This window comes from Esox lucius, chromosome 1 (assembly GCF_011004845.1).
Source record: "Esox lucius isolate fEsoLuc1 chromosome 1, fEsoLuc1.pri, whole genome shotgun sequence".
In the NCBI taxonomy this organism is placed as follows: domain Eukaryota; kingdom Metazoa; phylum Chordata; class Actinopteri; order Esociformes; family Esocidae; genus Esox; species Esox lucius.
The window spans coordinates 22,504,320-22,517,844 of record NC_047569.1 but is presented as its reverse complement, the minus strand read 5'-3'; the positions used below and the strand labels follow the sequence as shown (position 1 = coordinate 22,517,844).

Here is a 13,525-nt window from a genome sequence, read left to right as displayed (position 1 = left end):
TTGAAGCATCATGCCATGGGGATGCTTCTCAGCTGCAGGATCTGGTAGACTAATCAGGATTACGGAAATATGAAATATGAGTAAAATAAAGAGGCACTTGTAGAAGACCTGATCCAAAGCACACAGCTAAGACAGCTCTGGAGTGGCTTCAGGGCAAGTCTTTGAATGACGTTGAGTGGCCCAAACCAAATTGAACTTCTCTGGGCAGTCCTGAAGATTGCAGTTTTTCGAGGCTCCTCATCTAATCTGTAAGCACTTGAGGGGATTTATAAGGAAGAATGTGAGAATCTCCCCAAATCCTGGTGTGCAAAGCTGGTAGAGACAAAACTAAAAAGACACATTGCTGTGGTCGCTGCCAAAGGCACTTTTACAAATTACAGAATAAAAGGTTTGAGTGCATTCCAGTTTTATGTATTGGCACAAATATCTAAAAGAAAATACATTGGCAATAAAATCTAAAACCATATTCATGCTTTGACGTTATTGCTACTGTGTTAAGATTCATGGCAATAAAAACAATATCACATTATAGGCCGGTTGGCAGACACAGGACAAAGTCTAATACCAGTCTAGGACTAAAACAACAAGCTCAATGGAGTTTTGTATTAAACTTGATATTTTAATCCCAGACTAGGCTTAATCCGTGTCTGCTTAACCGTCCTATAAAATCTATATCAAAACTAAATGTGGAGGAAATGAAGGGAATAATTTCCGGAACCTCAACATATTGATAAATATATACTAGCATTTATACTTGTTCTTGTTTCAGAATAATGTGTACATTTATTCCTCAATATTCTACAAACCCTGTGTTTACATTGTAGTCATCCCACACTATCATGAAGAGTGACGTACAGGTAATGTTACCTCTGACCTGTGTGATCGCAGCTGTGCAAGTATTCCCGGAATGTTGCGCTGAAAAAATCCCAACCACCGCAAATGACGCACAGGCTTGGACGCGGTAAGATATTTTGATCCCGGGTGCGGGTAATGGCCGTGCGTATACCGTATACAATAGATGTGGAACGGATGGATGACGCTTGCTCATTTGCAGTATTGACGCGCGTCTCTAACGGAAAGTAAATTTCTGAATTTCTTGGTTGCGGGGGATGCAGAGTACCCCGGCATCCATACTACCCGCGGCTTTGCGCACAGGTTTCGACATATTTATTTGGACTATATAATAATACATCAACGTTTTCAGTGTGTTTGAAACAACAGGATGTGTTGTTGTTCTAACTATGCTAGATCGAATCAGTAAATGTGTTGTAGAGAGACAAGCAGTGGAATTCCACAGTATCCAAGACCAGACCTCTGGTATGGCGCAGCCAAACATCAGCAGGTGCGTCGAATTAATAGCAGCGTTTTGTTTGTTTTTTAATGTTATGTTGAGTGTCAAGATCGAAGTTATTTTGCAACACTCATGGACTGAAATGGAAATGAATAAATGAGTGTATAAGAAATACCTTATACCTATCATTTAATACACCAGTAGTGTATTAAAACTTTTCAACAAAAGGTTCTTTGTCTGACAATTTTGGCTTGATCTTCCATAGCTTGGTCCAGCTTGGCATACTTAATTAGAGTAATCTGGCCTGTGCATTTTCAAACACTATCTTCTGAATATGATGAAGGCAAGGTTTGATGCTATCAGACAAGCCACATATTGTCTGCTTTGGTAACTGATACAGTGACTAAGTAGAGGCTCAAATGAAGCTTAGGTCTCATGTCTAAATCGGCATTGCTCAGTTGATACAACTCAGGTGTATCAGGTACTCAGAACACAAAACCCTGCTTTTACTTTTCCTCACAGACCTTAGTGTTGTCATTGAACTATGCTGGGTCTGAGCTGAGGAAATAGATAGGACTTTGCAGATACCAAGAACACCCATTGAACAACTATAACATTTCTCTTATTGTCCAGTTCAAAATTCTTTGTACAATTGCACATGGAGGGTTAACACAAGTGCCTGTGTCATGTTTTGTGTTAACCCAAGGCATTTTCTTGTCCGGGAATTGTTTTTATGCAACCTCAGCAAAGAGAATAGCCGCTGCTCTCCCTTTCTTACCAAACACTTAAATGTATTTAAAGCCAATAATAGAACCTATGAGACATGAGGACTTGGATAATGAGTGGGTGTTGGAAAGGCAGCACGGAGAGAGAAAAGCACTGTAATTATATGTGCTTTTTTACCCCTGCAATGTTTGATCATAGTGATCTGGGCTGTACTATACACCCAACTGTTTTTTAACTAGTCATTAAGCATCTAACATTTTAATTGCACGAGACTTTGTGGTCAAGGTCAGGGCTTGCCTTACATATGCTTTTCTTTTTCCATCTTAACTTTTATTTCTGTTCTTTCTGAGGGATGGTAACACATGTCTGTCCATGATCCACTGTCAGTCTGTCAATAAAGTACAGTTTTGGGATGTTTAAGCGGTCAATGGCCATGTAATATTGTCCAATTCAAAGATCAAAATGTAGTGTGTCATTGAAGCTGAAAAATGTCATCATGTAAACAACTCTGTCCTGTTAGTGAGTGGCCTTTTGCAGGTTGATATGAAGTTATATTTCTGGACAGTATTGATAGGATTTTGAAAAGCAGACTCAACAAGAAAGAGTTCCTAATCTTCGAACCTTGACAAGTTCATGCAATCTCCTAGTAACGAGAGTGACGCATGGCCTGGGCTGTGTGGGTGCACTGCGACCTTTGCTTATTGGATCATGTGTGTCTATGTACAAAACCACAAACATTAAGGAAAAAGGAGTGGACGAAAACATTTTCCAGAGTCAGCTGTGAAAGTCTGGACATTTTTGTTAGTAATATGTGAAGAAATAAATGGAGTCATGAATGACTATGACCTCTTACTTTCTGTATAGATAGTAGTGTTCAAATATGTTCTCACCAGAATGTCCATGATCGGTCCAAGTCTCCTCCATTTAGTTAAAAATAAAGATAGCCACTAAATGACCCTTTCTCTGTATATTTAAAAGTGAAAGTCATATTCTATAGAGAGAATCAATGTCATTAATCTATTTCTATATGTATAGGTCAGTCCTTTATAAAGAAGAGTACGCCATGTCCTTAGCTGCATTAAACAATGATTCTGGCTATGCTTAAATGGGGACGTGGTCTCTTAATTTTAACCCTTCTGTTCCTCACTCAAAACCTTCCGCTTCAACTTTTTTGGAAAGGATAGAAAAAAACGTGCAGTGGTCTCTTCATTTTCTCCGGAGCTGTATCTTGTTACACACACACCTATGCTACTCCCATGCTACTTTATAGACATAAACACACATTACATATTTAAAACTAAGCCTAACCCAAAAACCTTTAACTCCTAAACCTATGTATGCCATGTTTGCTAACCAGGTTTCCAGAGCATTTGGAAGCAAAACAGCCCAGCAACATCACAAATCCATACTTCAGTGGGGACACGTTTTTTTCTGGATGGCCATCTCTCTTTCTACGCCAAACCCACATCCAGTGTTTGCGGCCAGAAAACTCTATTTTTGTCTCTGACCATAAAATTTGATTCCAATCAACGTTTCAATCAGATTTAGCAAACCTCAGGCAGTGGATATTATTATTACAGTAGGGCCTTTCTTCTTGCAAGATGCTCAAATAGCTTTTTGGAATTGAGAGGGCATCTAACTGTATTTTTGGAGTCTTGGATTCTACCAATTTCTGCAAAACTCCAACTGGCGCCCTTGGGTACTCTTTGACTCTTTTGACATTTGGCTTAAAAAGTTTGCCCTAGTAGTAGAGATGTGTATTTTCAGGCCTGTAGAAATATTTTTATAGCCTTCCCTAGTTCATGAAATCAACAGCTGTTGGTATAACTTTTTTTTGGTGTTCTCTGACTTTGATTGAATTTGTTTACTGAGGGAGTATTGGCATGTGTGTCACATGATATTTATACCACCTATTTATACCAGTGAAACTGATGGTCATGGGTGACCACTGAAGAGTTCGTAATGACTCAGATGAACTATATATATCAATGGTAAGTAACTTTTTTTTATTTGAAGAACGTGTAAATTCTGTGTATGATCAAGCTTAAAAGATATAATGAAATTTTTCCTAGCCTTTAATGCTTATCTTTTCCAAGGGTTCTAGAGGGAACTGTAAACATTGTTCTCCCTGGACATGATTCGTTCTATTTTAATGTATACCTTTTCATCTAATTATTGATTGTGCTTAGCAATGATAACCTGATGACTTCCCTTATGAAAGTTACTCATGCTACTCATGGAACCTTGTTGGGTGTCATTTACAGGATAATACTAACATTATCCTTCCCAGTTAAAACAAAAAAACTGTTATTTTTGGTGAAACACATTTGATATTGTTGCACGTACATACACATAACCACCATCATTTTTTTATTTTATTTCAAACAACCAGGTTTTAACAATGTGTGAAACCAGTGACATCTTATTCTACTGTACTGTCGACATGATTGTAGGAACCTAACATACATTGTAACTGTAAGCAGCCCAGACATTTCCTTTGACATTTTAGATAATTTTGCCTATGCAGTTGCAAATACCATATAAAAATGAACTAACTACATTATATTACATCTAATAAATACAACCTTTGATCAAAATATATTACTATAACATTTATGTTACAAAATGTCAGAAGATAAAAATTGTACAGTATGTTCATAAATTCATTTTGAGCTCCAATGATTATAGATAAGGACAGTCTGTACATAGGGATCTCAGATTGTCCAGTCATACAGTATTGAAAGCAACATTAGAAGTACACTGCTCCAGGTTTCACCACTGAGTGCTTGCAAAAATAACTTTCTTCTGTAAGTCTGATAAGCCAGAGGAGATGACATGCATTACCCTTGGTCAGGGAAATACAGATCAGACGCTATTCTGTGCAAATTAAATGTTTAGCTTTAACTTCAATCCCCAAATTGTTTCTAAGCGTCTCTGGGTCTTAAGATATAACAAACTAAGGTGTAAGACAGAACCCAGGCCACCTCTAAGGAGTTAAAAATGCTTCATTTGATGGAGTAAATACTTGGTCATTACACACGGAACTGTCCATTATCTGAATAACACATTACAGCAAAAAAAACAACATACAGTAGTGCTACTTTTCACCCTCCATCACTCTTCTCTTGAATAATATCCATCCATTCAGTTTACTGGGTGATTCAAGTGTCCTTAGGAGATTCTCCCAACACCAGCTTATCAAGTACTCTTGATGAATGTGACTGGGAAAGACAGTGTGTGTTCATCATGGTCTGTGTCCAGCCCCTCACACTCCGGTAGTATTGGCCCAGATAGGGAAGGTGTCCAAGTGGAACATGGCCCTGCCCCAGCTGTTGATGGCCAGTGTGATGCACAGGATGCCAATGATGTTCATCACCAGACCCGTCCTCGCCTGGGAGAGACAGTTACACAGTATTTCAAAGTCGGTTGGCTATCATTCATACTGAGGAGGGCAATCAAATGATCGATAGCGTTAGACAGTTGCATATCTCCTTTGGTACAGCATGGCACCTACAACACCATGGTTGAGAGTTTGATTCCCGCAGGGGACCAGTACAAAACAAGTATTAACATGCACGGACTCACTCCGGAAAGATGTTCTGGATAAGTGTCTGGAAAATGTGTTCGTCTATAAGAATGGGTCTACAAAAACGTTCATTTACTGCAAATATCTTATCAACCTTAATGGCGATTAGATATATTAACAATTAAATACACTGAACATATTCAATTTGTAAACTGAGAAAAATCACAGTTTAAACATAAAAACTGTAGTATGACCTAGTACATTACACTCACCATGTCAGAAACCTTGAGGTAGCCATATGAGAAGACGATAGCATTGGGCGGAGTGGCCACAGGTAGCATGAAGGCAAAGGAGGCACTGAGAGTGCATGGCACCATGACATATAGAGGATTCATTCCAATGGACTGGGACTAATAAAATAAACACAGAGACATCATCAGCTGTCTGAGGACACGCCTAGTGTCAGTCCATAATGACCCCCTATTATATAAAACACTACTTTTGACCAGAGCTTTAAGGCCCCTAGTAATATATTAACTAGGGAATATAGACTGCCATTTAGGACATGATAACACTGTAGTCTTTGCTGCATCATAATCACTGACTCATAACTCTGTGTTTTAGTGTTGTAATTCCGGGGTTTTGAAAAACTCCCTCATGTGTGTCGTAATGTAATTCTAATGCATGCTATGTTGTTAGTCTCTGACTCATAACAGGCAAAAGGGAAACACATTACAGCCAATTTCAGAATGGTGCTGAAACATTCTGAAGGAGACAGATTCAAATGTGAGCCTCTGAAAAGTTGTTTAGTCCACAAAAGCTACAGTAATTAGTAAGAAAATGAATACTGCAAATGAATTACTCATTCCTCCTCTGTCACACTCTGTCTAAACACAATCATAACAAATGTTGAATCATTTGGCTTGATTTATATTCAAGGCAGGCTGGGAAGACATTACAAACCAAAAATAAATAGCAAGACACAAAAGCACAGGTCCTGGCAGCCTCTCTTTCCCAGACTTTCCCGTAGTTGTTTGCTTCCCCCCTTTCTTTCTTCCGCTCTCCCTGTCTCTACACTAGTAATGTCTGCCGGGCAGACTCTTGGCTTCGGCCTCAGTAAATCCCTCTCTTTATAGCTTATGTGGTACATTCAGACATGGCCTAACTTGGGTCCTCTGAGGGCTCGAGTATTGGGCACAGTGATACCATTCTTTGGTGTGGATGGGGGTTGGCACCAGGACTAGCCATGGAGATGAATGAGTGTTTGGCAGTGTGGCTAATAGAATGAGGGGCCCAGGGAAGCGGACGGATGTATTCATCCCAAATGGCCAACAACTGAAGGCCAGGGCAACCAAACAAGGACATGTAGGCTGGCCTCGGCTGGGAGTAGCTTCAATGCTCCAATCCCATTGGGGAGATTTCTGAACGGGGAGTGCTTCACATCAAGGAGCTACAGTGCTTCAGTCAATTACTGCTGCTGCAGTAGTTACCAGTCTGGAGAGCCATTGTAACGCTGCTCCCCGTTGTGTAATAGCGTAGTATTGATTCATGTTGTATTGTGCTGAGACTTACCATTGAGGCGAGGACGGGTAGGAAGAGAGTGGCTGTGGCCACATTACTGGTGCACTCTGTGAAGGTGGCAATGAGCAGGCACAGGATGATAGCGATGGCCCAGGGTGGGATGGTGTGAAGTGGAGTCATCTGATCTCCCATCCATCGAGACAGACCTGACTCCTGCCGTGACACATACAACCAGAACCAGACAGACAATCAGAACAACACGGGAACTCGCAATGGCGCTGGAGAAATAACCACAGGCGGAGTAAAGCCATGTTGACTAAGATTCTAACAAGATGTGGGATGATTAAGTTCTCAGTAGGGATCAGAATGTTTTTGGTTCAGAGGTTTGTGTGGAATTTCAGCATCCAGGCCCTCCCTCACCTCACTGCCCTTAGCCAGGGCGAACCCTCCCCCCAGGAGAAGAACAATGCTCCAGGGTAACTTCTTTTGTGCAACCTTCCAGGTGAGAAGAGCTGGGGTTTGGCCAGCTAAGGGCTGGGACTCTGCAGGAGTAATCAAATCATAGTTAGAGACATGCCGTGGCAATGGTCTTCAAGCATTTCACATAGCAATACCTATATACCTATAGCAATACTTTATGTGTGGGTTTTAAAACCAGGTTTACCTGTGTCATAGCTATATGATCTCCTGCAGAAGAAGCGTGGGGGCTTGGAAGGCAGGACAAAGAGAAGAACAGCAATGAACACTGCCACCGTGGCGTCAGTTACGTACCTGCAGGAAGGATGGATAAAGACAGGTTGACAATCTACTAGCATTCACACACATAATACAGGTTTCAGGTCTAAACGAATTAGGGCTGCATCACAAACTGCTTTCTATTCCTTTTATGGTGGAATTCTTTTGATCCTGGCCACACTGCCAGGATCCCAAAAAGGCCACAAAAATGGAATGAAGCGACATGCGAAATCTTGTGTCCTACACGGTACGGTGTTCATGAACAGTAGAGGGCTTACTCTGCATCGGTGTTGAAGACGTGTGTGGCCCAGCCCGCCATGAAGCCAGGATCTCTGGTGAACCACAGCACGACCAGACTGCTGAACAGACCCAGGACACTGAGCTCTCCAAATGACATGGTTCCCAGCTGACCGTGCTGCTCCTTGATCACATTATACGCAGCGATCTCCTTCTCCGTCTTCACCACTCCACAGCCCCACGTCTTCTTAAAGCTGTGGAGGTACGGGGAGACAGGGGTCAAGGTGACGCATTTGCCTTGATGTATTGTTTGAAGATGACTTGAAGTACATATTGAAACTCACTTGAATCCCATGAAGACAAACTGCAGCCAGAGCCAAGCCAGTGTGAGCATTAAGATCATGTTGGGAAAAGCAAAGCCGAACCAGGAGGCAAAATTGATGACATCTCCATTGTTAGGAAACAGCCTGGGGGGGGGGGGGGGGGGGGGCGGGGGGCACGAACCATATTGTTTTAGCACATAAAAGAGGATTGTATTTGAATGACCTGTGATGATTTGAATCCATAGTTAGGACTACCCACTGGTTCATCTGGCCTGTGAGCACCAGGTTGGGCCCGGTTCCTGTGAGGGTGGCAGTGCCCCCGATGCTGGCCGCATAGCAAACACACAGCGTCATGCCCTTACACATCTTCTTCTTCTCTGCAGCCTCCTTACGCCTGATAGCCTCCGTGGACGGGTCTAAACAGGTTATCACCACTAGGCAAACACAGTCCACGTAGGAAGGTTAAGTCCAAAGAGTCCCAAAGCAAACAAAATGAATGCGCAGTGCACACACTATGGTGGCTGATATCATTCAGCTGGAAACCAGTTTAGTTAAACCCTAAAAAATGAACCAATCACGACTGGGCATAATGCTCACCGGTTCCCTCCGTGTGTTTCTCAGTCTGTTTGGACTCAGTGGTCTCCTGAGGCGGGGAGTTCTCCTCGGTACTTCGGATCACGGGGACCTCAGACTCTGGGTAGCTGTTGAGCTGCTTCAGAACAGCCTGGACGATGGGCACCATCATGGCTGTGGTGGCTGTGTTACTGATCCACATGGACAGGAACGCTGTCACCCCCATGAAACCCAGCATCAGCCTGGAGAGAGAGGCGACCAGAGGATGACACACGGACGCTACAGGATCCTTATGGAGGGAACACAGGTTTACAACACATAGTCATGCGTCAAATTGTTGAAGTTTTTCAATGGGCTTTACTGAGATGGATAAATGCCAGAACACACAGAGTAAATGGTTAGGAATATTACATCATGCCTGCTGTGCCAGTGACATCCAGCAGTCATTTAAAGCACGCACACCGGTTTTTTCTTGTTATCCTCACCTGTGTTCCTTATCACTGTCCCTATTTAAGTTTGTTCTACCCTCTTGTGTCTTGTCGGCCATTGTTTGATTACATTTTTGGTAACATTGTTCTCGTGTTTTCGTGTTCCCGAGTCTTAGTTATTTTAATTAAAAGGCCTCCGTTTCCTCCTTGCGCCTGTGACCTTCCTCGTGCCTACAATGTTACATATCATTATGATGGGTAGGAAAAAACAATAAATTAAGTCATAATGATTAACCCATTGCCTTATCTAGAGATATATGCACAGTACATGCCTATCGAAAACTCCATCACTTAAGAAGACAGAGTCCTAAAGCTAGCAGGAGATTTCAACCTAAAGCTAGCAGGAGATTTCCAGCTGAGGGTCACTCACAGAGCAGGGCGCACCCCTACTAAGAGCAACACTCGGAGGGCAATGCGCTTGTGCAGGTTCCAGTGTTCCACTGCTACAGCCACCATCAGTCCACCCACAAACAACATGTTTGTGTCCTTCAGGTATTGCATACACACCTGAAACACAAACACAGACAGTGAGTCATTGGTTCAAATTGTATTTGTTTATGTACAAGCAAATGGAACAGAATTGCTTCCTCCGCCAGCCAACCGTTCACACAAAATCATATCAGACAACATAGTCAAATACATTGGACATCAGGACGTCCGTAGGGTTGCATTAGTTTTGTCGAGTTTCATTTCTACTGTTAGGTTGATGATATCAAAATGTTTTCTCACGTCTTTGGACTGCATGATGCCAAACATGGGGAAGAGGACTGCAGGGAGCAGGGCAGTGACAGCCAGGGGTAGGGCCTCTGTGCACCAATAAACTGCCATCAGGATGATCACATAGGCACATCCTGCCTCCTGTATAACACACACACTGGATTCAACAGGTCCCCAACCAATCACCAAGAGGTCACCAACAGGTCAGAACAGGACATCCCCACAACAGCTGGGAATGAATCCAACTGAGTCATAGTGTTGTTACAGTGCCTAGACAAAGTCTGTGTGACCCTTGCACAGTTTTAACAGTGATACCTTAGAATAACATCCCAAAAAACAGATAACATTAGATTGCACAGGTTTATAAGACCTGCTCCACATTTTTGTGACAGAAAAAATGAAGAAAATATTTGAAGAAATTAAGAATTTTTTCCCAAAACAAATATTAAATGACTGTGGATGTCTTCACAGCCTAGAGTTAATGCTTGGTGGATGCACTTTGGGCAGTCATTACAGCTGTAAATCCTTTTCAAGAAGATACTATCTGCACATTATCTGCCCTATCTTAGGGTATCATCAGATTTTTTATAGATCGTTTTTTGTTTGGCACTGATTCCAGCACTTTGGCTTTGAAAAGATAATGACGATGAAACAAACATGCACACCAACAGCAAGCTGACCACCGCAGTCTGGGTTCGAGCCTTGACTGTGCAGCCAGCCGATGAAGCTGTACGCTGAATGCAAATTCAACAGCATCACCTGATAAGTTGGGAGGCATCGTCAGCTGGGATCACTGCGTTCAAACTACTCCCTCATGTCTAGTTATGATTCTTGCATTTACAGGTTTCAGGTCTATGATAACCCTTTGAGATATTGTTGTAATGTTTCTGAAAATAATTTGTTAAGATTTATGGTCACCATTTATAAATATAAATGTTTACTTGAATGTTATGGGTGTGGTGTTTGGAAACATTTGTTGGCTTGTTGATAACATGCATGTTATCATATTATTATATACTGTGTGGATAGACTCCTGAATGCTGAATTACAGGTAGCCGTAGAAATTGCACAGAAATCCCTTTCCAGTCCATAAATTATTAACTTAAATAGCTGGCCAGCATAAGATCACCTTTTGCCATTGCAAAAAAAAAACGTTGTTTTGACTCCTGTTGGTGTTAACTATGCTTTTTCTAATACAGCTAAATTAGTTTAAAAAAAAAAACTAGATTAATGTGCATCATCTCTTTGAAACTTTATGACGTTTCACCCTTGTGGGCATCCTGTGCCAGGAACTTGAAGTCACAGCACGTTTAGAGCATAGTGCGTAAAAAATGCAGCCGCTGGATTACTGTTCCATTCATACTAAGCCAGAGCCAAAGCCGGAGCCATCGCCAAAAATAAATCTATCGGCTTGGTTGCTCCATTCCGTTCGGCTACCTTTCATACATATAATTTACCATATGGTCAAATTGCCACCTTTCAAGCTTGGACTGAAAGGGGCTTAGATTTTAACTTAATGTTTCGTAACGTTCATAATTTCAACTGCTAACAGGCCCCATGTTTGTCACTGTATGTTTAAAAACAGGATACCTGCTGGTAAGTCCTTAATAAGGGTCTGTTTCCGAAGGCGTGGTGTAAACATTGCCTTGTATATTAAAGAATTGCAGGTTACAGACCACAGCTAAAAGTGACTCCATGACAACACAATACATTGTTTTACATTAATTTCTATAGGGCACAAAATAATTTGACACACAACCAAAATGTTTTGGTAGAATTCACTGTCTGAATACTTTAGGACTTTACGGTGTATCTATTGTTTGCTCAATACATTTAGTTGGGAATCATTGATGGCATAAACATACAAACATTTTCTCTGGTTTTCTAGCAACATAAAGTCTGTACAGAAAATGGACCCCAACTGGACTGAACCTAATACTCAAAATCTTGGAAATACATTCTGGTGTGTCTTTGTGTTGTGTAACTGACCCATAAAAAAAACTGAAATATTCCTGGGTTATATTTTTTGAAGTCTGAGGCAGGTTGTGGTTCAGCTATTTACCTGAGCTTTAATCTTTTCAAATTCATTTGGATCCTGACAACCCAGACTTTGAAAATCATAGACCTCCACATTACTTCAAAATACAGGGAGAGCAACATGATATGGTAAAAATGTGGCATTCTATAAGCCTGATTGTAATCATACAATAGTTGGTTGGTCCTGAGAAATGTTAATTGGGGTTAAAGATCAGTCTTTGTTAACCTCCATGGAGGACTTCACCATGCACTAATGACCACACTAACCTAACTCAGCAGTCCTCTTTATATGGTGTTGTGCTGACACCTCTAGCATGTTTTTCTTTGCAGCTCAATACAGTTTTTGTCTGTTGTTACATGGCAACTTTCTCTCTACAGATTGTCTGTGGGTGTGTGTATGTGTTGTGTGCATCTGACAGGTTAGGTGTAGCATGCTGCCGCTGTCTGAACTATTCACCAACAGGTGCAATGCTGAATTAAACCTATGCCACAGCTACATTTCTCTCCAATCACAGAATGGAGTTATATCTGCTTCACCCTACATTTTTCTAAATCAAACTGAAAGAATATGATTAACTGAATCATAAAAACGGTCTTATAAAAGGTAGTCTCCGTTTGCATTTATCAAATTTATTTAAAAAAAAAACAACAACAACAATATTAAACATTCTAATGCGCATCAAATATAATTAAAACAATTTAATTAAACAACAATATTAAAACTTACAAGACTAATCAAATATAATTTAAATATAAAAATTATGTGTGGTCTGTGTGACAATTTACATACCTTTGTTCCAATGACCAAGGGCAGCGGGAGAAGAAGAAACGGCGTAGAAAACAGAACGATCTCATTCTTAACATTGCGCAGGGATTTAAAAAATGCAGCCATTCTCTGACTTGAGGCGAAACGGAGGTAAAGAAAGTTAAGCACCAGGGTTGGTCTTTTTACTTCGAGCGGGTCGGGGGAGGGAAGGGAAAGTGGGAGGACAAGGGTGTCCCACTGCAGATAAGTGAGGGGAATACTATTGACATTCAGTATGATGACAGAGAGAGAGAGAGAGTGCAGGCTGTGTTTACTGATATAGTGGGATTATGAATACCTACAACGTTTCAATATAATATTATTAGACTAATTTATTTGCATCTCGCGTGATTAAGAACAAGACAAGGCGAGAAGCGCTTCTTTGATTACATATCGATGTGCGCCACGAGGTGCACTTATGAACTGCCCTGTTGTAGCCGTTACGCATCGGTGACTTTTTGTATTCTTCTTGTGCATAGTGGTCAACAATTAACCTTTTTCCCCCAAGCTAACCGTTATGAAAGGGTCTTGATTCACTTCTGCATT

General features: G+C 41.2%; 1 protein-coding gene across 2 annotated transcripts; it reads right to left on the bottom strand.

Moving 5' to 3' along the window:
* Positions 1-4,364: 4,364 nt before the first annotated feature.
* slc13a5b (solute carrier family 13 member 5b) lies at positions 4,365-13,179 on the bottom strand. Of its 2 annotated transcripts, none has more exons than XM_013138614.4 (12): positions 12,965-13,179; positions 10,150-10,278; positions 9,791-9,927; positions 8,957-9,174; positions 8,619-8,793; positions 8,381-8,503; positions 8,078-8,290; positions 7,729-7,835; positions 7,485-7,606; positions 7,116-7,277; positions 5,816-5,953; positions 4,365-5,408 (listed from the first exon to the last, which is right to left on the bottom strand). In XM_013138614.4, exons 1-12 carry the CDS (start codon positions 13,064-13,066, stop codon positions 5,283-5,285), a joined length of 1,752 nt encoding a protein of 583 aa, XP_012994068.3. In that variant the 5' UTR covers positions 13,067-13,179; the 3' UTR covers positions 4,365-5,282. The 2 variants fall into 2 exon arrangements, with proteins under 2 accessions (XP_012994068.3, XP_028978578.2); XM_029122745.2 differs by having other exon boundaries at positions 10,150-10,294; positions 12,965-13,073.
* Between the last annotated feature and the right edge of the window lie 346 nt (positions 13,180-13,525).